This window comes from Centrocercus urophasianus, unplaced genomic scaffold, assembly GCF_019232065.1.
Source record: "Centrocercus urophasianus isolate 14NV4802_14NV808 unplaced genomic scaffold, USGS_Curo_1.0 seq_23, whole genome shotgun sequence".
Lineage (NCBI taxonomy): Eukaryota > Metazoa > Chordata > Aves > Galliformes > Phasianidae > Centrocercus > Centrocercus urophasianus.
The window spans coordinates 9443982-9470007 of NW_024884789.1; the positions used below are offsets into that span (position 1 = coordinate 9443982).

General features: G+C 40.0%; 1 protein-coding gene across 1 annotated transcript in view; it reads right to left on the reverse strand.

Moving 5' to 3' along the window:
- Nucleotides 1-24965, reverse strand: part of GALK2 (galactokinase 2) — a 49079-nt gene extending 24114 nt beyond the window's left edge. Inside the window, exons 1-6 of the mRNA XM_042824426.1 lie at nt 24874-24965; nt 22751-22839; nt 21490-21613; nt 16720-16810; nt 13745-13891; nt 1384-1482 (exon numbers count right to left, since the gene is read on the reverse strand). Of these exons, the coding sequence (XP_042680360.1) occupies nt 1384-1482; nt 13745-13891; nt 16720-16810; nt 21490-21613; nt 22751-22839; nt 24874-24926 (603 nt within the window). The 5' untranslated portion in view covers nt 24927-24965. The remainder of the gene's footprint in view (nt 1-1383; nt 1483-13744; nt 13892-16719; nt 16811-21489; nt 21614-22750; nt 22840-24873) is intronic.
- Nucleotides 24966-26026: the final 1061 nt, after the last annotated feature.

Consider the following 26026-nt stretch of genomic DNA (forward strand, 5'->3'; position numbering starts at 1 on the left):
GAAGGTCCTTTTTGAACCCTTTTTAAACTTTTGTCTTCCAGAATGTATGGTATTTCTCAATTTAACAATGAATGCTTTGAAAAAACAACTTCCTTGTTTGTTTTTGAACAAGCTGCTTGTTAATGTTATTGTGTTTCTATTAGTTCTTTGGTTACGAAAAACAATGCATTCTCAATTTACCTTCTCTTGTCCATTCACTATTTTACATTGGCTTCAAAATATCGCCCTCCAAGACACTGTTTTTCCAAGGTGACGTTTTAAATTTTTCAGCCAAAGTTCCAACTTGTCTAGCTCTAGTGTAACTTCTTTGAAATGGGTGGCCAGAACTGCATTCATCTGCAATTGTACTGAAGCAAAGATGTTTTCTGCTTGGTTCACAATTTCTCTTTTAATCTTTCCTTTGTTTTGTTGACCACCACCAACATACATCAGGAAAATCCCCCTTACATGATCCTCTGTGTGTATGCCAGCAAAATATGCAACTTCCTTCACTTTACGAGGAGCAGTATGAGGTGTGAAGGAAAGGTGTAGCATAGGCAAGGGTAATGTGAAATTGAAAGGAAATATGTCATGATGAATTACATGAAAAATAGCTTGTTTTCTGTGTAAACTCATTCAAGATACAGCATTAGGGCACAAAATCTGTACAGATAATAAAATTACTTTAATTTATAAGCAAAGTAAAGGTCTCCTATGAAAAGCTACATTAATTTCAGTAAATGTATTTTGACACATTTTAGTTTTCATCACTCACAATCCTGTGTGTCTTCTTGCAACCGTGGATGAACACCACTGTAAATTCAACTGCAAGCACTCGTGCATAACTTGGCAGGTCCTGCATGTGGTGCCTAGTCCACCTTCTGTCACCGCGTTTAAGACAGCTGAATACCTTCTACCACACAATTCAGCCAATTCTGGAATTAGCAGAACTGGGGAAAAAATCTCCATTGTCTTTCTAACTCGACCTGGCAAAACTTCCTAGAAATGTTCGGTTACAAAAAGTTTCAAGAAAGCATTTTTGTAATAATTATCCCATTTGCACTGAATACAAGGCATACCGACTATTCAGATTTCATTATATGGGAAGTCTTCTAAGTTCAGTGATCAATTAGCTGAATAGTGTGGAACCTGGACCTCATGCATCTTTCTCCACATCTTTTCTCCTTCTCTCCATTTCTATTTTTTACCATCTTAGTCCTTCAAACTGTCATACTCAACTGTACAAAAGATTATACATATCATTCCTATTTCATCTGCAGTGGTGCTTATCCTGCTTGCCAAGGTATTCCAGTTTCTTGTCATTCTGCCAGGTACACATGAAGACATTGCTGTTTACATTAATTAATGTTAAACTGTTGTCTTAGATTACAAAGATTCACATACAGTTCCTTCTTCTGCCAGAAAAGAGATTGACTGGTCCATTCCTCCACCTTCTGTGCCAATGTAACGTTCACTCTTGGTGCAAATTTCTGCAAGTTCCACCTGAAAAAAAACCATTAAGTGTGAAGCTTCAGCCATCATTAATGATGATACTTTTGCACTGCTTGCATATGAACCAGAAAGTGAAGGAGATAATGACAGCTCTGAGACCATTTTCACACTGAGTAGTAGAAGCTGGTATGAACCAGGTTGCCACATGGCCTCTTTTTCCTTTTATTCTAAAGAAGAAGAGAATCAACTATGCAGCCTCCACTGGGCCCACCACAGCCAGCTTTTCAGAGTAACTTTATTTAGATTCTTAACACTAGTAGCTGTCCTCACCCTCCTTCCTCATTCACCTCACACTCCTCCACCTCAATAACTAATATTCTGTTGATTTATTAGTTGAATCCATATGTGCACTTATCTTGTTAGCTTACAGAATTATGGCAAATTACACTGTTTTAATGCACCGACTCAATAATCAGAAGTTATGGGTTGAAGCTAACTCAGAAACCCTTTCTCACTGTTAATACTCTAATCAGTGATGCTTGTCATTTCTCTTTGAGATACTGTACTCCGCTTACATTGTTTATCTGACATAATTTGTAAGTGTATGTGATTCACATTCTTTTGTGACATTTTAGGCATATCTTTGTGCATTGTGATACCTGCAGGTCAGAGGATACTATGGGAGTGTGGAATATCACTATTGTAACTGTCAAAAGTAATAATTTACAGGAAAGCTTTCAGCCATCAGGCCAAGTCAAAACAGAACACCAGAGAAGCCGTGGAGAATAGCTGAAGAACACAGACTTTTTCAGAATGAAGAAAGTCAAAGGAAAGCACACATCCCCATACCATGACCTGTACCAGTTTGTTTTCTAAGTGCAAGGTAACCACAGGAAAGATGAAAAAAGAACTTTGAAATAAAGTTGCTGTCTGTTTCTCAGTCTGGTGGCAAAGTCAGATTCAGATTCCTCACTCCAGATGAAGCATCACACGACTTAAACAAGCTAACCAGCAAGGCAGGGACATTAGCCAGTACAGAACTGTAAAAGACAGCAGACAGAGGCAGTAAATCAGCATGCTAAGAGTGAGATACGTGCAGTGTGTCTTCCTGCTGGCTCACTTAATTTCTGTAATGGCACCACAGACAAAGTTGTAAATGTGGTGCTTAGATCAGTGTAATCAGGCTGAGCTGCTTGCAAATGCAGTAACAACCATTTTACTCAGATCACAATGCAGTTACGGTCAATAAACCTCAAAGCTGATAAGCAAAAGTTATCAAAAGAACATTTACAAATTACTCCAAAACTGTGCAGACTACATCTCTCTGAATCAAACATCAAGGGGGTTTTGAGTCGTCATCAGGGACTCACGCTGGTGTTTCTGTTTAAGCAGATCCCCTCATACAGGTGAAAAGACCAATACGTTCTCCTCATATGGATGTTGTACAGGGTAAAGGACCACTCACAAGAACAAGAGCACCAATGACAGAACATGGAAAGTACAAGCAGCAAAAATGCTCTTCTTTTCTGTGCTGCCTTTCCTTTGTGTATTTTTTCAATGAACTGAAGTACAGATAATACTTTTTTTCCTAACATACAAAAACATTACTCATTTTAATTTTTTACTTTTTAGTGAAAATAATTTCTCTGTGCCTTTTACTGAAGATCAGGTTAATCAGCATTTGTTTTTCCTCTCTTGTCCCACATCCATAGCAAGAAGTTCCATTTCCAGTTTGAACCTTGGACCTCTTCATCCACTCAGCATTTGTCCCTGCTTCACTACAAGTTGGAAATAATTCTGCAATGGTAATGCATGTGATGCTGCTTTTTTTCTCCACTTCATGCAAAAATTCTCGGCAAGGTTCTACAGAAAGGAAGAATAAACCTTTACACAAAGCAGTCTTTGGATGAATTCCTTCCTACATGTGAAGGAGTGCCTGTTTACAAGCATCTGTTGCTGGGACATGGAAATGCAGGCATATTTCAGACAGTTCTGTAGAACCTGTCTCTGAGAACAGAGCATTACCACGTCCTTGACTTTTGCAGCAACTGGCAGGAGACATCAAACTGGAGTTGATGAATATTATTCACTGGCAGCAACAGAAACTTCTCCACAGTGGCTGAAAAAGATCATACCAGCAATTGTATTGCAAAAAATTGTACCAATGTACAATTAAATAGGAGGTGTGGCTTTGCAAACCTGGCCTGAAGCACATCTCCTAAGCACTGTCACTGCATATTCCACTCTTGGACACAGCTGGTTTTGCAGAAGTCAGAAGTGGCGCATTTCAGCCTTCACTTAGCCTGGCTGCGTGTCCTTTTCATATACAAATCCAAATTGCAACCACTTGATTGCTCAAATCATTTAGACTTTCTGAGCCTGGGTTTATTAAATAAATATCAGGAAAAGTCTCACAGAAGAGGAATGTTAACAATGAGGACAGTGCCACTCTCCTGTCCCTTTACATGGCCTTGTGAGCTGTGCCTGGTTAAGCACTGGGCCTTGCTCCGTCCCAGCTCACCAGCCATCCAGCTGCCTACGCTGGGCTAGCAGTGCTCTTTGAGCTTGAGCAACTTTTGTTTTGAAACTCAGCAAGGATTGGCAGGACCACCAAGTAGTAACTGGCAAGGGTTGAGAAGAACCCTTTCCACAAGACAGCCCAAGGCTTCTCTGAAACATGATTTGGTTTCTAATTTAAACAGGCCCTTGCTGACACAGGCAAGCCTTCTAATACTAGGATGAGAAGCATGTGAATGGAGGGGAGAGCGTCATCTGTATATAAAACAGCTTCTACTCACTATTGAAACAAATGGCCAAATGTTTGCCTTTTTGCTAAAATGAATGAGAGGGCAAAGTTCAGAGGAACTGAATTGTAGCACTGGAAGCTAATATGAAGATTAAATTGGAGAGTCTTGTGTACATACTTGATACTTGGAAAAGGATGGACTAAAACCGTGAACTGAACCAGGAAGTCTGGGCTCAATTTCTAGCTCCACATTAAGTCTCCTGCGATTCAGGAAAAGTCCTTTTAATTCATCGTGGCTCTACTTCCTCAATAAAATGAGGAGTATCTTCCCTTTCTTGGTAATTAGCAATTTCTACTTGGGATTCCTATGAATACATTTGATCATTCCTAGAAATTGGGGAAAAAAAAAAAAAAAAAAAAAAAAAGAGCATATATTGGTACTTGAGTTCTCTTAAGGCAACCACATAAAACTGCTCTAAGGAAGAAAAGTGCCAGAACCTTGCAGTGAGAGGAACTAACATGTGCCCGTCTCAGAGCAGTGCCTCGTTTCTATTCAACTCACAACACCCAGACCTTGGGCAGGGGCTGTTTCAATCCTTTGTTATTCATCTCTCACTATAGGTAGGTCTCACCTGTAGAAATACAGTTTCTCAGATCCCAGATTTCACTGCACAGTTTTCAGGAGCCCAAGTGTATGGCTGAACAGCAGCTAGGCAGGCATGATTCTTTCCCCTGGCTGTACCACAGCTGCTGCAGAGTCAATCGGAGCTCTCACAGCCAGATCTGGGGGAACTCACCCAGGCCACACCACAGCACCACCTGCCAGGGCAGTGGCTCAGAGGGAGCAGCCACTCCCCACTAGGCTAAAAGAACAACTACAACGCATATAAAACAAACAGTTCCATTCCTATGGAATTCTGAGTAGCAGGAATAGGTCCTGTTAGGTGTTCTTCTAGGGCTGGGTGGAAGCAGACATTCCTTTTTCATGAGGTACTACAAGGAATACTGCTGAAAGACTAAACCCCATCTGCACACAGACTATACTTCCATCCCATGTATTCTGATCCATATTGAGGTCAATTTCTGCTAACCATAAAACATAAATAGTTCTGTGCACCTAAGACATGTGCATGATCTTCCCATCCCTACTATTTCAAAAACACTAATAAATCCTAATTTAAGTCTTCATAGAATTTTACATACTTTACCTTAAAAGCATTCCTATAATTCCTGTTATCTTCAATTTAGACACAGCACAGATATTTACATGATATATTCAAAGTCATGTGAATTGGTCACAAAGCTGAAATAAGAATTCAAAAACTTCCCTACTTCCAGTATTGCAGCTTATTTCTCTAAAGAAAATGGTATCAGGGAAACGTCTGCTGGTTGGGCTTAAAATCTTTTTAAGGTGACGGTAATGAAAAGTGGAACAAAAAGATACTGAAATCAAAGTACAGTTGGGTCTGAATAGCAGCATTTCAACTAAAAACAAATGACTTAATTCATCACATGAATCAGAAATTCCTTGTCCCAACTGTTCTGTGATCTGTATGCTACTGGTCTCTGGATTTATTGTTCTCCCAGGAAAGTTGTTCTAACAAGACAGGCTAGACCAGAACTTCATTTGTGAACAATATATATCATGTAGACAATAAATCCTAAGCTGTCACCTGCACTATTTAACAAGCAAAGCAATATATTTAATGCACCCTTCCTCTTTCCCTCCCAAGCCCTACACTAGCCAAGAAGTATAACATAATGCTCCTGAGTTAGTAGCAGTTTTCAGTTAGCTAAAACCAATTTAAAACCTTGTTTCAGAATAGAAACACAGACAAATATAGCATATGCTAACATAAAAAAACCACAGTGGATCAGACTAAATCCACATCTATTCAGTATTTTGTATCTGAAAGTGGGCTCTTAGTACTGAGCAAAAGCCAAGTGTAGAAGACATTTCCCCAGTGCCCGATTTTTCGACAAACAGCTTCCTGAGCTGAACGTGAGGTCTGTGCTCTTACTAACCAGTGATGGATTTCTTATTTATGAACTTGTCCAGACTCTGCTCTAACCCATCCAAAGTTTCCCCATGTGGAACAGCCAGTAACAAAGACTTCCACAACTTCTCAGGTAAAGAAGCATCTCCTTTTGTCGATGCTGAACATGCTCCTGGCTAGCTTCATTTGAACTCTGGCTCTTACAGTGTGAGAGACAATGAACAATTGATTCCTATCCACTACATCAGTTGCATTAATATTTTATGGACTTCTCTCACCTCTTTTTAAAGCACAATCTTTCAAAGATTTCTAGCACTTTTATTCAGGTCATTCTTTTATCTCCTGTAATCATCCACGTGGCTTTTCCCTGAACCTTTTTTCAGGTTTATTATCTTGGTTTCTAAGAAAGAACAGAGGCAGACTTCCAGCTTTCCTAAGATTTTCGGAGACAAAATTTGTGATTTTTATGTGGCAACTGAGCGACAAAAAATGTGTCAATGTGCGTTTATGCAGACATAGGATAATGCAGCCTCAGCCAGTTCAGTACTATTATTGCACCTCTTTCACTGATCTTGTGACCATGCCAGCCGCTGCTGTGCAAAGTCCCTTTGCCTATACCTGCTGTGAGCACTTAAATATCAAGCTGTTTTGTACAGCTGGTCTGTTTAGGCTCTGAACACGTGAGAAGGGATGAGCATAACATGGCAGTAGTAGTAGCTGGTAGTTAAATTTTGCAATCTCCCTGCTGATCTGTCAGGAAACACGAAATATTGCAACTTTTGAAGCCAGACCCAATATGATGCACACAAACACAAGCAGTACTTTTATATCTGTTGGCAAGTACATATGCCAGATTGGCTGTGCATGAGCGGGGAATGTTTAGTATCAGTGAGTTACATGAGATACTAAGCTTAACATTTTTGCTGTTTATCCAACGTAAAAGATACAGCACATTAAATGAGAATATGCTTAACTAAAACAACAAAAAGCGACAACAGTCAGAGTAGAGTCACAGTGCACTTTTCACTCACTTGCCCGATAAACCACTAAGCATTAAGATATATTTAAAGCAGTAATCTATTTAAGGAAGCTGCTGTCTCTTGAGACTTTCAAAACCGAACCATTAGGTTTTAAACAACTTTAATTGGAGCACTTGGAAAAAGTGAAAACTAACAATACATAAAACGTATCTTTTTCAGGCTGTCCCCTTCTTCTTCATTCTCTTCAGAAGCTTAATTCTAAATTATGCTCAGAATGTATCCTATTGCAGGAGGCAGCACTTAACAAGTTTGCCTATCAGGCAACTGGCTCTCATGTGCAGGCCTAGCCATGCCTTTGATCTAAGATCTCTACTACCTACCTCTGCTTTTTGTTGGAAACAATTTAAGGTTCTCTCTGATAAGAAGCAAGTCAGTCTTGGGTTACAAGGAAAGAAATTACTACCACTTAAGCCTGTTTTATCTTTGAGCCACAAGATTTCCTATCCAGCATGCAGAAAGTCTATCTAGGAAATCATATTAGTGGGGATATAATTTAGTCCAACAAAGAAGGGTCGTGATTTTTTATTATTAGTAGCCTTATGTGTAGTTATTCTAGATAGAGAGATTACTTGTAATAAGAACTCACTAATAGCTCTGCATTGTGTTAGTTTCTTGTTTTTTTAATGGCAAAAGTGGATTGTCAGTGAAGTGATACTTTTCACTAGTGTGTATTTTTCTCTGCATGTTTACTTTTCAATATGAAACACCTAACATTCAGGTTTTAATTTTCAACTGAGTATTTCAGAAATGCTGAAGAACTGATAAAAGTATTTTTCTGACTATTTCCAGGCACGATCCAACATTGTGTTATGTTTGGCCATTCAGCTGTGTGATAACTTACAAACCACCCAATACAGCTCACTTGATTCTCTGTTGCTCCGTAATTTAGTTTAGTTTATTTCAATTTGATGCTATTAATAATGACCACGGATGCCTAAAAGGTGTTCAGGTATAAAATGTGTAACAAAAATTAACAAAATTCACTTACAAACGTTTTCCTAAAAATAGAATCCTCCTAAAGAATTATCTGAGTGAGAACAGATAAGGGACTTTCAACTTTAATAGTCTCCTTGCTCCCAAAGAGGCCAAGGGCCAAATGCTCTGATTTTCACTCGGTGCAATGGGTCTGGACAGTATGTAAACTGTGACAGAATTTGTCCCTATATAACTGTCACTGTCAATATGTTCCACACCAGTGATCAATCCCTTTCAATCTCACACAGACCTTTAAAGAAGTAAACTTGTGTAAGATTAAACCCCTTAAAAGAGTAAGACAATTAGTGAGTAGGAGACAGACAAATATTTGTTAGTAAAACAGAATTAGTGTTGCTTAGTACTTTTTTGGAACAGCTTATCCTACATTACGCAGAAACTCGATATATACAAACCCAGAATGACAGCAACCAAAGTGAAGCAGCCGTCTCTATAAAACGATAGTATTAAATTACATCTACCTCAGTGATTTTTTGTAAGTTCACTCCAGCCACAGTTAAACATGCTACATTTTCTATATGTAACAAGACAGGAATCGTGATTGCTAATCTTTAAAATGAAAGACCAATTTTCTTCCTGTTTTAAAGTTTACAATTCATGAAGGGAAGCTCTGTGAAGAGAATGCATTCAAGAGCTATTGTTAGACTGACATTTTCAGTGATCAAAAAAATCAATTCAGCAAGGAAATTTAACTGATTTGATATTTCAATCTCTATTGAGCCAGAATTCCTGTATGTACATTTGGTTTCTCTGTGGCAATACAGTAATGGCTCTCATTAATATTTTGTCTGGTTTCATCTGGAAAGTCAGACTCATTCTGCTACTTCCCCTTACAACTCTGAGTCGGAGGTCATTTCATGGCAAATTTAGAGCCCAGTAGATTTTCTATGAAATCCTGCAGGGATTGAGCTGAAAGGTGAGAAGACACCATTTAAGTGTAAGAAAACATTCTCCGTCACTTAAGGCATATTTAAAGTCGTGAGATATGATTTTTTTTTTCAATCTTTGCGTGTTTTATTTGTATATATATGCATGAAATACCTTCATTTATTACAGAATGATGTTCCAATTCTGAGGTTATTTCTACTACCAGGAATGTCCTTATTTTTAATACCTGTTCTTGACTGGGAATAGCCTGATAGAAGTTACCATCTGCTTCCAGTTTGCATACAAAATCCCAATTAGCTAAAGTTCATATATGTTTTGCAAGGCAATTGTGCATACTTTTTTCAGAAATAAGAAAGTATTTGTCAGATAGCATCTGAATGTCCTCATAACCACAGCCATCTTAGCTTGACTTTGTCTGCCCTCTAACATGCTCAAATAAAAGATCATCAATTTGGCTGATGAAAGATTGCAGCCTTTGATTACCACTGCTATGAAGTACCCTGTTTCCCCTTGATTACAAACACACAGAGTCAAATTTAACAAAGAAGCCTGATTTTTAACTCCATAGGGAGAATGGATCTTTAGCATTTCTCAGATTTGCCAGTGCTCTGAAGTACAGCAGCTACGTGCCATTTTCTGTGTAAGCAACTTGAGTTTCTTATAGAAATAACCTCGGTATGGATTTGTCAAACATTTTTGGTGCGGCAACAGTATAAAATGATCCTAATCAAAATTATCAGCACACATTAACTTCAAAGTCACGCTCTCAATATGAATATTCAGGTTTTCTTGTTAAATACATAGATATTAAAACCCTGTTGTGCGTCAGAAAAATTATCGTATCCTTCCTTATTGTACACAGGTTTCAGAAACAAGACAGAGAGATGATGGCTCCTCTCTTCTCCCACTGAAATCAATGACATTACCAGGTAAGTTAACTGTTAAATAGAGGTCAATGTTGAGTGTTTTGAAAATCCCACATTCCAACTAGTTAACTTCCTATGCTCAACGTTTTACATTAAATTAAATAAACCTTATTTAGTTTTGATGTACTTTTCACAATAAGTGTGTGCACAGCTGCCCAGGCTTGAGCAACAGAAAAGAAATATTAGGGTGCCTGAAGAGAACTTAGAACCACAAGATTTAACATTTGGACAGCAACGCTATCATCACATCTTTCAAGTAAATCTAATTATTCGAAAGTACTAAATGATTTTCTGTACTCATTAGTTCCTACCGTGAAACACAAAGCTGGGACAACTTAGAGCATTATTCTGTTTCCTTTACAAAAAGTATCTTTTCCCGATGAAAAGATATACAAAAGATTGATTTTGTAACAGTAAAATAAAAATCACTTTAAAATCAAATGCTAATACTGAGCACTGCCATTGCTTAAGTGATGCCAGCAGCCTCAGACTGGTATCCTGTCTGAAGAAGGAAAATGGATTCTTTTTAAAGATGGCATTCTAGATTTTCCATCTTGCTGTTTGAATGCTCTTGCACTGCTGCAACTGGTTAGCACTGCACATCTGGCTGAATTGTCTCACACTCGTATTTTCCCTAAACCATTGTGTATGTGTGTGATGGGTTTTTTAAAAAATACTGTATGCCGACTGAAACAATGCCCTATTGCAGACTGCTACACACAATAATTAGAGAGCATATTTTTTCCTGATTTTGTTTCCAATGTCAAAATGTGCTATTTTTAAATTAAGCCACCATGAAATTCTAAGTATGTTTTTACAATATTTTTCGTGTTGGGGCCTGGTTTTTTCAGGCCTCTTAATCTTCTAGGCCCAGACTTCACACTGGAAGTGTTATCTCATAAAATCTCTAAATTTCAACAACTTTTACTCTGCAGCTGCTATTTAAAACTTACATTTATCAGGAAAGAGAGCACATAACTCAAATGTTCTAATAAAAATAGTTTCATAGAAGCAAAACAGATAAATGTTCCATTCAGTAAAAGGTCAATTTGTCATACTTTTGGCTACAGAAGCACTACCATTCAGCCAAATTTGATTCCAAAGCCAAAAGTTCTACGTCCTGCTGCTGTGGACCATAGTATTAAGATTTTGCAAAGTTCATCAGACTAATGAGGGGCAAAAAGCCAATCTTTTCTCATAAAATTACTGAGACAGTACACCCCAATGACCAGATGTTGTTACTTATAAATACTATTATTTACAACTTTTGAAAATGTAAGTATCTGAAAATAAATTGAGGGGCAGAAGTAAAGTGATTATTTCTTCCATAAAAATAAGCTAACAAATACCCAGAGCCCTAAAAATGCAAAGTCCTGGTGTGGTTTCTGGACTGCTCTCAGTTCTGATTAGCTAAGAAGTCCACTGCCATGAGGGAGCTCCCAGCCCATACACAGACAGCATTCCTGGATCCTGCACGGGTTGCATTTGACACCGGCACAGGACGCATGAGGACCCGCAGAAATCACCAGAGCACTTTCTATGCTTCTGAAGGCCGACGGGCCGCGGCTGCACTAATTTGTGCTCCCACAAGCACTGCCTTATACAGTGCAGCTATGAACATAGGACGTTCCATATAAACATGCGGAAGGACTTCTTGACAGGAAGGGTGATGGAGCACTGGAACAGGCTGCACAGAGAAGTGGTGGAGTCTCCTTCTGTGTCTATCTGAGCACACAAAACCTTGGATACATTCTTGACTGCTCCTGTGTTGACTACTGGGAATCCTCATCTGTAGATGAGTTGCTCTCTTTTTCATCACAGGTGCTAAATATTTGGCTGCAGACAGCAGGAGTTCCTGGCAAAAATGTGGGATTGTGTCTCTTGTGTATGCACAATTATGTTTGAGACACATTAACTTTTAGCACCATTTTCAACCAGCGAGCAAGAGAAATGTTGCGACACATGAGGACAAGGAAAGACATTAAGTGTAGTCCCTGTCTTCCCTTTGATCCACTGCAAAAATGCTGAAGAGAGTTTTGCACCTTTTTTTAGAACAAGTCTGACATAATTCCACTGATTACTCACAGGCCTTGGGTAAATTCAGCTCAAGATACACACTGTATCATTTATTCTCTGAAGAAAGCTCTGCAGTATTTCTTGGAATAATGAAACCTGGCTTCTGGTTTTCCACTTACAGATTTCTACTACATAGTAAAAGTTGGGCTTTCTAACCTCTGTCAGTTTTATGGACTTTGCAGATACCCAGTTTCTCTCTGAACAGATGCTCTCCAGTGACTTTGATCAGGAGTTCCCAAGCTTAGCTCATTTGGTTACCACCACCAGAGATGCTGCTGACCTGTGATATGAGCACCTATGCAAAAGCAGAAGCTTCTTGGCAGGCCAGGTACACATGTATAAAAGAAGCACGTCTGTCACCTCCAACCTATTCCTGTAAACTCTCACCCATCAAATTGGGATCCCCAGTTGCATACCTTCAAATACCATTGCACTGTGTCTCACCTTACAAACTACAGCCTCTGCTAAACATGTAATCCCTTACTTACCTTTTGACTATACATAGCACCAACACAAAGCAAGGTGACAGTGACTGTGGCTGCATCCTGCTTCTTGGAAAGTGACCCCCTCTTATGAACTCTGCTTCATGCTGCCTTAGCCCTACTTGATACCTTCCTGAAGCACCCACGTTGAGCTGTGCAATGTGAGTTGGAGAACTTAATGCTGAGCAGATTATTGAAACTACAACCACACTGAGAAGCCAGCCAGAACTGATCAGAAAAAACTTTCTGTGTGGAACTGTTTACCTTATGGCTTAGAGAAGTGCTTGTATACAAGCATAGTTAACAGCTGCCATCACCGTGTACCACGGTGTCTTCTTGAGTTGTCTTCGTAACATTATTTGGGAATTTCTGACTTACTTAGACAATAGGCAAAAATATGCATAACAGTCATATTTAGATCTGTTCTTTTCCTGATGATCTAATTTAAGATCCTAGTTTCACTTAACCAGACATTTTTACTGGAGAGAACTTCATTCCCATACAGCACTTTCAAGAACCATGACTCCTCCAGAAATTCTTATGACATGAGCCAAATTCTGCTAGCACTTGTATTGGTAACAGGTCACATACTGTTTTTAGACTAATGTTTGTTTAAAAAAGTGAGGAATACATTTTGCATTATAAGCATGTTCATTCCAAAAAAACTGTGAAAAGAATAAGGAGAATCAGATGGAAGAATTTTACCTCTACTTTGTGCTGATTATATAATTTATCAAAAAAAAACCCACCAAAAAACTGTTTCACAGGCCTCCAACAGATGCTCTGCTGTTAGAGCCATGAAAAGTCATTCAGGGAGAGGGTAAAGGCCTCGGGGGTGTGGTCCACATCCTTTAGCACATATATCCTCAGTCCTGGCCTGCAGATAGCACATCTGGTCCAGGCATGGACCTGATGGTTGTCCAAAACACAGGCTTACAATAATGCTCCTTTTTCAGCTTTAATGTAAGCCTGTTTTCTTGCCAAATTCAAATCCTGCCAAAATTTGGCCAAAGATATTTGCTCAATTGTGCAATATCTTAAGTTTATATCCAACAACTCTTTGCAAAAACAATTGCATCGTGTTTTTAATGTTTACAGGCATTAACAATATTTAATTTTAAGTAGAATTTTACTGCTGACACTCTTGTGTTTTACAGTAAATTACCTTGGAGAGGGTTTTTCCATTAGCTTTTAGGGTCACGAGTCCTGCACAGCACACCAAAGCACTGGAGCTAGAAAGACCAGAACTTGGAGGGATGGTTCCATCTAGCAGACAATTCATTCCAGTTGGGTTATTAAGACCAAAATGTTCCTAACAATGAAAAAATAAACAATCTCAGTTTCAAGTACAGACAGGCTCAGGCTTGCAATTATCTGATACTTAGAAAGAGAATCTTTCTGCTAAGTTGCTGGAACCAAGGACCTGCTTCTGGTATCTTCAAAATAAAGCAAAATTTTCATTCTATTCTTCAAGAACAAAGCCAATGGTAGGGCTTCAGCCAAAGGTATGTCTGCAATTCCTGTACACAAACATATATGGGCTGACAGAACTGTACCCCGAGCAGAATTCAGGGTGGGCTAAATGTCCAAGAATTTACTCAGCTTCGTGGGTGGGTTTTACAGCACTGGCTCAGCTCTAAGCTGTCGTGGTGACAGTACCAGAGGTTACCTCTACTTTTGTCCTTAGCTCCTCACTTTATGCATCCCGAAGTGCGTAAAGTCCACATCATGCCTTACTTCTAATGCAGACACGTGGTATTAGAGCCGCGTCATGCTGATCAGGAAGTAGTAGCCATTTATCTGAGGTCAAAGCCAAATACTTCTATCTCATGGGCTACCCATGGTACTGGCACTGAGAAAACCACAGTGGTACTGGAAAGACGTTATGCTTTGGGAGGAACCAGCAGTGATAGTATCTGTCATGCTATTTCTAGAATAAATAGTGTAACATTTTTACATATATGAGAAGTTATCAGAGATGATACACTTAACAGAGAAGTCATAAGTCCTGTGTACATATTTTTTAATTACTCTTTAGTTACTTTTTTTTCAAATTTGCCATAACTCTAAAATTTTACTCGTTACTTTGAAGAAAACATGCAAAATACATACAAAAAATCTTCAAATATATATAGAGGATATATGAATAGCTACATTCTGATATAGATTGATATGTTGATAAGCTATTTTATAATAACCAGAAAAATACTGTCAATGATCAGAGAAATGGCTGTTTCTATACAGAAATGCCCACCTTCAAAAGATTTCTACTTTTCCTAACCATAAATACCAAAGGTAGAGATCAGAAAACACAAAGCACCTCCTTTAATGTTTTCTGTTATTGCTTCAGATTAAAATATCCCTTTCTACAAATAGAAGGGAATTCATACCTGAAATACTACTTCTGCCCTTCATGAAGAACACTAGACAGGCTTGTTCAAAAACAGACAATGCTTGAGTAACCAGAAACTGATCCACAGTTTCTGGACTGTCTTGAATGTGAATCAAGCTTGCAAACTTATCACGCGATGTTTAAATAGAAAATGTACTTCAGTCTCAAAAATGAAAATGGACTTTGCCAAGTTCTGCAATAGTTCTGTCCCAAAAGGATAGCATGTTCAACTTAATATAAACAGATTATCCCGCTGGACCCTCTAAATACTTGTATTTCAGTGTTTCTTAAGTCCGTAACATTTGTGCTTATTTTCTGCCAGTACTAGAGACTGAAAACCTGCTTTGCAAATTAACCTTCAAGTGTAAAAGTTTGTCCTTAGGAAACAAATCTCAGTAGCAGGCTGCAAAACAAGTCAATTCGTCAAGCTAGCCTTAATACATGAAAAGATACACTGCAAAGAAACTTAATCTGTATCTACTTCTAGAGTCAATGCAATTTAAATGCATATTACTGAGCTATACAAAATTGAGAATACTCATGTTACTGCAAACATAGGTCTTTTTTTTTTTATGGGGCGTAGGGGCATGCTAAACATGGGGGGGGGGAGGGGTCTACTTAGGAGCTGTGGATAATAATAAAGTGATTTGGTCCAAATATCTTCTTTGGAAGATATAAGTGCCAGGTCTGATGCAGGCTTTCTTGGCTGTTTGCAATGCTTATCTATGGACCATTCTGTGGGGTAACTTAGATGGCCTACCCAGAGGAAAGTTTCAAAAGCACATTTTTCCATAATTTGAGCTGGTTGTGGATACCTGACCTTGTTTATCCCACTGTTTATCCCACCTGCCCCTCCAGAAAAGTCACTGGACTGACGCTAAGTTGAGAAGTTACTGTGTTTTTTAACTCAGAGGGCCATGAATCACTTGCAAAGGGCAGGTGAGATTTACAAGAAGTCCCAGTTCTAAGTTCAGGCTGCCTCCCAGGACAATACTGACGATCAGCAGTTGGTTTCACAAGCAGTTCAGTCTTCAAACCAGTCCGGAGACAGGCTAGCTCACAGAGGAGAAGATAAAACTCAAATGAGCAGACAGGAAAACGTCTGTCTGTTCAGCGTTCCAGCCTTTACTGTACGTGTGCCGTTTCCTGCATAGCTGTACTCTTAACTCACTTAGGAAATTTTGAAATTCCCATTCAGATTCCACACTGTAAGTCTTGAATAAGTAGTGATTCTTACTGGATTATTCCTTCTGTATGCAATTTATTTATTTACTTTTATGATTTCTTTTGCCTACTGCATGAGCTTCACTCCATTGCTGAGCATGAGTTGTAGGTTTCCAACATTAATAGAAATTAATTGCATTTTTTAAAATGTTTCCAAGGGAGAAAAAGGACTAAAACATGACCTTTGTGTCCTGGCAGACAAGCCTCTGAACCTCTCAAAAGCAAACTTTAATTACGTGATTCCATTGGGAAACATTCTTCTTTACTCTAAAATATAGAAATGCCATTGTGATTCATTACTTTGATTGTAACTATACTGAATAAGAAACTATTTGTTATAATAATGTATGTAATAAGTATGAATATAGCAGTCTGCAATATTTTAAAACAAAACCACTCATCTCTTCAAATAATTGTATATTTAAAATAAAAGAGAATGCAGGGAGGTAGGTTGAAGGTGAACAGATACGCTTTTCATATTTTACTTCTGTGTTAATTTCATAAGTTAAATGAATTTGGCTTACCTGAATACCCTTCAGTCCACACAAGAAGTAGTTATGCCACTGAGGTTTGGTTTTGTTAATCTGAATGTTATTGACGCTAGTAGTGAAATCCCTGCAAAAACAGAAAAACCTTGTGGCTTTAACTTGTCAGTACCTTTAGTGTGAAAAAACATGGCTTATTACTGCCACCTGCTGATGCACAAAAGCATTTCTATGTTAATCATTTGTTTCAGTACATTTGGTTTCTCATACAGATCTTCGTTAGTCAGTTCTAAAGTGTATTTTAGTGTATTTTAATTAGGAAAATAAACTGCCCTTAGCACCCGTAGTCAAGGCAGCATGCCTTCCATCACATCTGTATGAGCTCTCCCGAATCTCTTTGAAAAGCATAAATCTAAGTAATCGCTCCTGTCAAACCTAGAATAGAGCTAAATATTCTTCAGGCTTCCCTGTGATCCCTGCTCAGGAATTCATCTTCATTTGCTCTGAATGGCAGATCACTAAATAGGCATATTGCTGCAAAATTCTATTATGTACGTTACAGGGTTTAATTAAAATAACAGTTTATCCATTTTCAGCATTTTTTTCATCTATCTCCAGGATAATGCTGATAATGAATTTTGAAATAATTTTGAATGTGTTAAAATGGTAAAGTTGAATGTTGCAGAAGGAACCAGTGCTACAGATAGGTACTCTGGAAATGCCCATGGAGTGATGTGCCTTGGAGATACGCGCCTTAATCATCACAAAAGGCAGATTGTTTACAAGCCTATATTGCCAAACACCCAACAACTGTATCTACCTGAAGGCAGTACAGCAAATGTCTAACAGAGAAAAAGTAAAGGCACTGAGAATGTCAGAAAAAGATTTAAAAAATTACTCAAACCTGGCAGGCTGCAATTTGTGTTCATGCTAACCTACAGTCTGATGCTAGCTATGTATTGGCAGCATACAACCTACAGATCTCACACCCAGTATCAACTTAGAGTGACCACTTTGCTGCTTACACACTCCATTTCAATATTCAGTACATGATACAAAGCTATCAGAGATTGCTGTACAGTTTAATGAGTTGCTCTTTTTCAGTCGGAACGGTTCGGAATAGTGCCACTTACAGGACTCCATCAACAGTGCAGCACTGAGGAGTTGTACAAAGAAAAGTGCAAACTGTTGGTGACTGCAGAGCAGTAAGAAAGATCTGAACAGGACTGCTACGATTACAATACAAGTAAAGTTCAAGAGTAGCAGTAAATTCTTCCAATTTGATTTGTGTGTGTTTGGAGCAGTCTTCCTGATAATAAAACAAAATTGTTTTTCTTATGGCTTTTAAACAAAAGGAAAAGAACGAAGTACAGTAAAATATGATCGTCAAAATTCATGAACAATAAAATAATCCTATGCTTCTTTAAGCTTGTTTTACACAATGATGGTATTTTTAAAAAGCAAAGATGATGGACAACAATGTGTAGGAGTGATTAAAAGAAAATGAATTTGAAGTCCTCTTTTCCTTGAAAAAGAGTTCTAAAGTATTTTATATACATAATTATTTTTATACAATCAGACAAAGTTAAGCTTAAATGAACAAAAAGACATATACTATGGGATATAGTTGCTGGCTCTCTAGATAAATTAAAATAATGACTTCTTAAAATGCATTTTGCGTATTTCTGAAATCTTCTCACACAGAAAAAGAAAGAAAAGTTGGCTTTGAATTTGGCAAGATTCACATGCACATAATTCATACAAACACAGGATGTGGAACTGGCAAGGTCCCCAGAATACTGAAGTCTATTTTTTTTGTTATCACATTCAATTTGTTATAAAAACTCATTCCTAAATGTCCAAGCTTTATCTTAAATCAGTAAATCTTCAGTCCTGCCTTTTGTCCTCACACTGGCAGGTAGGCAGCTTGATATGATTACTTCAAGAAAAAAAAAGCAAAATTTACCATTAATGTAAAAAAACCTGATATTGTTTATTCCACACCTTCTATTTTACATGAGGATCCCCTCCTCCAAGGCTAGATAGAAACATTTAATTGGTCTGCATAATGAGATCAGTTTTTTAAATAATGTGAAAAAAACACGTGGGTGATGTGTTCTTCCTTCCTTGATTAGTAATTAATCCTCACTACTGAAGACCAACTTGGCATTTTCTCACAGACCCTCAATGTTCTGTAGATTTTTTAGTTTATCTGACCTTTTAAAGAAGATTCTCAGGCCAAGCTTTCACACTATCCTTTGATGCTATCCTTCGATATTTCTGAAGGCATTTTGTACGAGTTTTCTCGATGAAAAAAGATGCTGTGTGAAAGGAAGGTATCCAGAATTTCAAAAGTCTTTAACTTTTGAACAGCATCTTCATCTAAGTAATATTGAACAATCATTCGATCAGTTGGGATGCTTTATGACGAAAAGCAAACACAACAGTGTTTTGTTTTTCCTAAAGTTAATGCGAGCTATGGGAGTGGATGAGGGCTACAGAACTGTTACCAGTTCAAAAACAAGAATGAAATAGAGAACAGTGATTTTACAGAGCCTTACGGTTGGTCCTTGTTAGTGCAGGGTATTCACCACAGGTTTATGCCAGTGCAACAGTCTGGGGAAAAGATACACTGTCAACAATTTTGTTATATGATGTAACATTACAAGTGTTGAAAAGCATTTGTTATGAAATTATGAGCATGTTTTCACTTTGTTTTTAAGCAACAGTGTCCCAACAAAATAGAGAATGCTTAATGCCATATTCTGAAACCTCTTTTTATGGTTTAAAATGTATGATTTCAAACTGAAACCAAAGCAGATACATAAAAATAGTGACTATGCAGACGATTTGCATACAAAGGCTGTAATTCTAGATCTGTTAGGAACTTTAGGTGTTGCTGAAAGCATTGGTAGCACTGCATGTGCTACAGAGTGCCATTTCAATTGTGGTGTAATGTGCCAAATGTCAAAGATCATGTAAAAACATTTGCCTTTTGTTTACTGCTTTGTTTAGTATCCTTTATAACAGCTTTCCCTAATCAAAGCTATTGAGGTTCTAGAACTTTGTCTTGCAGAATGGCTTTGCAATACAGCAGGTTTCTTCTACTCAGAGGTAAAGGTCCCACTCAGTTTCCTTCCCCCTTGCTCATCACTGCATGTTCCCACTGTTAGCCCTGAGTTAGCTTTTTGTGCTGGGTGCATTGCCATTCAACTCACTAAAATGACAGAAAATCAGCCAGGCAAAAAAAATGGGTGAGTCGTGCACTTTATCCTAAGAACAGACAAGTATTTCACCTGGTAAAAGTCAGAGGGTGTATCGATGTTGGAAGTGCAGACAAGGAAACTAGGGATAAAATAAACAAAACCAGGGCATACCCACTTGGGAGCGGCAAACCTTTAATTTAGCCCAGTCATACTGTGAAAATATACTCCACAAAGTGAGGGTAAAGTATTTGAATATTTATACGTTGTATGGAAGTGAAAATTCCTTTTAACTGCTTGACTTGCAAGCGGCAGCTCAGAACATATTTCTATAAGATTTGAGTTTTAAGCAGGAATATATACATAACTACTTGCCACTCTTGGCATTGTGTTCCTGTCCCTGTGCTGCCATACGCTGTGCTTTCAAGGAGTCATTTGCTATTGGCTTAAACCAATGAAGCTGGTGCTGATTTGATTTTTGCAAAGTGCCTGTGAAATTTCATGTGGATGAATGACCTGATCTGAACTATCGAGCAACCACACAAATATCAGTTCATTTACAAAGAAGGAGGTGGGAAAAAAGCAGCTAGATCTGAATGGAATGACAGGAATATTTCCATACGTTCAGTACTTGTGAGCACATATGTGAGAACACTCTCCAGTTTGGGGGCTTCCCAATAACAGAAAAACACTGACAAACTGTAGAGAGTCCAGCATAAGGCCGCCATGATGGTTACAAAGGTACTGTAGCACATCACTTATAAAAAGAGGTGAGGACAGCTGGTTTTATTCTGCAAAAGAAAATTATACGGGATAATCTAATGTGTCTTTGCCCACTCATCGCATGGCTCCACTGAAGATATAACCAAACCCTTCTCAGACATATATGGAGACATGATGTAACAAACTGCAGCAAGAAAAGAATACAATTAGACATGAAAAAAATACTCTTCACAACAAGGACATCCAAACTGGAAAACTGGTTGCTCAAAGAGGTTATGGAGTTTCTACCTTTGGAGATTTTCAGAACTTTCATTAACAGCGCCCTGAACAACCTGCTGTAACTTTTTAGTCAACCACAGACTGGACCAGATGATCTCCAAAGGGCCCATAAGAGCCTAAATTATTCAGTGATTCTGTGTACAAGCAGCTGTGGAGGAAATGGAAGAAGGAATAGAGTGTCTTTATCCAGGATCATTGCTAAAGCCCTCGTGTTGTGAAAATACAGCCCCAGGTTCTCCAGAGCAAGGGAGTGTTAGCTTATATATGCAGTAATTGATTACAAAACATTTCACTCCCTTCCCCAGGAGAAACTGAACTGCTGCCAGTAGAGAAGGTTACATAAAGAATGATGAGCTAATAGAGGAGAGGGTTGCACTTCCAGAGTGATTGAAAATGAGTGGGAGACAGAGGCATTGAACTTATTGCTCTAAACTAATATATACAGCGTTGATCAAATTGGATTCCATTTGATTGTATCATTCCATGTACACAATTAAACTCCATACTGCAATCTAAGTTTGTAAAAACTCTGAAAAGTTAACCTATGATACACTTGCATAAAGAGGTTCATAAGAAATAGTGAATAAACAAAGCAATTACTTACAAGTACGAAGAATTTATATTGGCCAATTGCACCACTTCAGTCTTTACAGGTTCTACTGCAATCAAGATATCTTGTTCTATAGCCATAGGGAGCACGGCATAACCACAGTAGTCTATATGTTCTCCTACCAAAGAGACAGAGAATTAAAGAGATTTTTGCATAAGTCATTCTAGAGTAAGAGAAACAGGGCTTGTATAGACTTCAGTGTTGTTTACTATATTAGACAACTTCTGAGTATAGTCCCAATTCTTACTATTTAAAGTACATCTGATAGTTTGGGGTATGTTTCCTCCATTTTGTATTTCCACACAAAGTCTTTGCTCTTTAGTCACTGTATCTATTGCATCTATTTACAAATCTTCACTTTTAACATTGGGTTATGAAAATTAAAGACCTCTACAAGTACTATTTTTCAGAATGAGAACAACTATATTATTTGTATACTTTTGTGTCAGTATGAAAAAATAATTCTAATTGGTGACATTTAACTGATGACTGGAAGAGATAAAGGCAGTATGTGACTTCCCAGTATGAGCTTTGCTCTGCACGTGTGGCAGATTCACTGGCTGCTGGATAAAGCTAGTGGAGGCCTTTCCTTCCATAAAATTTCTGAACTTTTTCCAAGAAAATTACAGTTACGTTTAAATAATAACTAACACACAGATATATAACACACAAGGTAGCATTCAGACATGAAATGCATGTAGTGAACACACGCCTTTATGAATAAGACAGCTAACACATGCTGTTTAGATGTACGCAGAACACCAAGATAAAAACTATCATTAGTTGCACAAAAGTCTAATTATAATTTTAAAGCTCTGTTTTCTGGAGTTCTTTAACTTACAAAGTCTTCAAATGCATATGGTTACTCTATAAATATACAAGAAACTAGTTTTTGCTCTAGGAAAAGCAAAAACCTAACACAGATAGAAAAATTTAAAGAAAATAAGGCTGCCATAGAAACAAAGGTAAGTTTTAGATTAATAATAATAGTGTCTCCCCAGGCAGCCAGTGAATCACAACCTGCTGTTTAGTGGATACGTCTCTATGGCTGAGTGAAAAAGAGATCATGGCAGAATCATTTCATGCCTTATCAGATGCATTGCTGTTTGGCTGGTTATATGTGGTAACTGAAGTCACTTAAGCAACTTATGTAGGAAAAAAACCAACAAAAACATTATTTTAAATTATATGTTTTAAGTTGCAATGTTTTTGTGATAGCAGATAAAGTAACAAAAGATTAATATTGCTCTTTTACCTATTAAGTTGACTCTCCCTGGTGCACGAACATAAAACTTGGGAGCTGATCCAAATTTTGCTATAAAACTCTCCTTCAGCTTCAGCAATCTGAAAGGCAAGTTGGAAACCTTCAGAGGGACAATAGTTGGATAAAAGGAAGTCTACGGCCTAAATTGTGTTCTCAAGTAAATTTGATTCAACTTTTTGAAGTACATGGAGTTTTTTCTGTTATATCAGGAGCAACATTAAGTTGTGTATTCCTGCTCTTTACCTGACATTGTGACAGAGATGACTTAGAAAACAACATCCGAATTAGTAAGAAATTTGTTTGAAAATGATGGGAGGAGCTTTACTTTTATTTAGTCCTGTCTAGCTTGTCTCTAGCCAAAGACAGTGTAGGTTGTTGCTTGTGGCAGCCAAATATCATGGCCTTCACCTAATTTTCCTATGCCACAGCTCTCTAAAACTATTTTACAGCAGTCTGGCAATGTGGATTGATGGCTCATACGTGGCATCAGGGCTTGTCACAAGAACAAACACAGAGGCACTCCCTGAAGAGATGGATCTGATCACACCAGGTCTCAGCAAGATTTTCTTCTACATTTTGACTTTTTCAAACTTCATAAAGACTCTGCACCATTTCAGTACCAATACATCTATGCAGAACTCAAATTTCAAGCCTGTGATTATCCCTGTGCCTCATTCAGACAGTATGGCAGCAACAGAAGGTTCTTAAGATTGTCCACTTAAAAGTTCTGGATGCATAAAAATTCCAGAACGCAGAAAGACTTGAAATATTGTTGTTTTTCAAGAGACTGTAAAGATATTTAACTTCCACTGAGTGCTTGCAAACTTGGGATGCTTCCATGTGTCATGCAGAAATAGTGAGTAAAAAGAGACAAAGATGAAATTAAGCCATTATCTTACTGAGGCATAAGTGATTTGATGTTGTGATGCACTTCAAAACTACCTTAATGCAATTTAGTTTACACACTGACTCATTAACTTTCATTAATGTGAGCTAGACACTAAAATGATAAAGCAGTAAGAAGAAAACTAATCATTAGAACAGGTCTTGCCCTACCGACTTTAAAGCACATAGCATTTATTTAGTTTTTTTGTGTACTAACAAAAATCCATTAACAGGAACGTTCCACATTCAGATTAAAACTAGAATCGGATGCCTGGTCAGTGCAAAGCTAAGTAAGAAGACAGCAATGAAACACAGATGTTACAAAATTTCACAGTCAGTTATTTAGTTTGTACTTGTTTGTGTTATTGTCCCAGTATATATATTCCAATGTTTTGTAAGATTTCTCTGGGTGGAAAGCTACAGAACAATATTTGCTGTGAACTTTCAAATAGATCTTTCTGCACTTTTCTGCCTTGGAGCAACAAAACTGTGTTCCCTCTTTGATTTGCTTACGATCTTCCCTAACATTGACTAGTTCATCACTTCCAGTTAACAGATGCAACTTCTGCCGTTTCACTGTACAATCCCTTTTTCTAAATCACACGAATGATAACGCTGTAGTCCATGGTAAAATAGATCAGTTGGCAGAGTCCGAAATGTTAATGTTTTTCTGTCAGCACGCTTGTTTCACAGATGCGTGCACAGTGGTGTTAGCACCAAGCAGAGCAGCCACAGGGGCACGCTGATCCGAGTGCTGACTGATCTGGGTTTTTTGATGTGGGTTTACAACCCCTCACGAAGGGCCGTTCTCGGGTTTCGGCCTCGTTGCAAGACACGTGCTGCAACGTAAGCACCTACATCAGAAGAAGCAAACGCATCCCTCACAGCTTCAGACGTTCGACTCTGGAAATGCCGAACTGCCTTCCACGTGATTCAAATCCCGACAAGTGTCGGAACGGCGATTTCCCGCCTGCAGCAGCAGCACGGCCGGACATAACGGGCAGCCAGCGCTGACAGGCCTCACGTGGCCGCAGCCCCGGGCCTCCGAGCGGCCCGCCACCGCCCGCCGATGGCCGCGCGGCCCGGCTGCCCCCGGGCTCCGCCGCGCCGAGGCTGATGACACAACCGGCCGCGCCCCGCTCTCCCCTCGCGCGGCCGCCCGCCAGCCCGTCACGGACGCGGCCTCGCGCTGAGGGCGGGAACGGGGCGGCCGCCCGGCCGGCACCCACCTGGGCTGCTCCACCAGCTGCACCGGGACGGTACCGGGGGCGTCTGCCGCCATGACGACCCCTCCCCGGAGCCCCGCGCGGAGGCGGGCGGGCGGTCGCCGCGGCGGTCACGAGACGGGCGGACGCCGTCCTTCCGGGTGGCGGAGCCGCCGGCCCGGCCTCCTCCGCTCCCGGCGCGCGGCCCCCGCTGCGCGGTGTCGAGGCTGCTGCTGCGCGGGAGGGGCGCGCGTGGCCTCGTTCCGTCAGAGCTCGGCTGGCAGCGAGAAGCGTTACGAGCCGGGCCCAGCGCGGCACGAGCCAAGCGAACGGGTCCGCCGCCGGGATTCCGGCGCGCGTGACGGAACACCGCCCGAGAGGGCAGCGCTTCTCCGCGAGTCGTTTTTTCTGTCTCGGTTGCGAGGCGCGGTTGTGCCGCTCGCCTCGGCCGGGCCGCTTCCCCTCGGCAGCGGTTACCCCAGGGGCAGCGCCGTCCGATGTGCCTGCGGGCGCGGCCCGCTGCCGTCGCGGCGGTTGCCGCTGTTTGTGCGAGTGCCGTCACGGCACCTCAGGAAGGTTTAAATGCTCGGGCTGAGGAAAGGCGCACCGCCACCCGCGTCACGCCCTGAAGTCGCAGGTTAGCGCGCCTTGCTGAGGCGGTTTTTTACCTCAGGTCAGCAAGGATCAGAGAGTTAGAAGGCAGGTTTTAAAGGACAAGCGGCCCAAACAAAAACACACGAAAACAACACAGAACGGCCAACGTCCCCAGCGGCAATCCGCAGCGCAAACGGCCGGCCTCTGCGACACCGCACAGACTCGGCAGCACCGCGTTCGCCCCTCGGTTTCCCTCACACTAGCAGTTACACTGTAATATTCCCGCGAGCCCGGCGGCCCCGCAACCCTGAGGCTCTTTTTCCTTTTTCCCTTCGGTTTGGGCTTTTCAAACCCGGTGCCGCGGCATCCGCTCGGCACGCTTCGCGGCGCTCCGCCGCCCTCACACCCGGCAGGGCACACACCGGCCCCGCCCGCCGCCCGCGGTTGCCACGGCCGCTCGCTCACACGCACGGGAAGCCGGGCGGCACCCGCCGCGTTCCGGCCGCCCCCGCGCGACGGCGGGTTCCGGGCGGAGCGGAGCCGCATTGGGCGGCGCCGCGCGGGGTTGTGGGAGAAGGGGCCG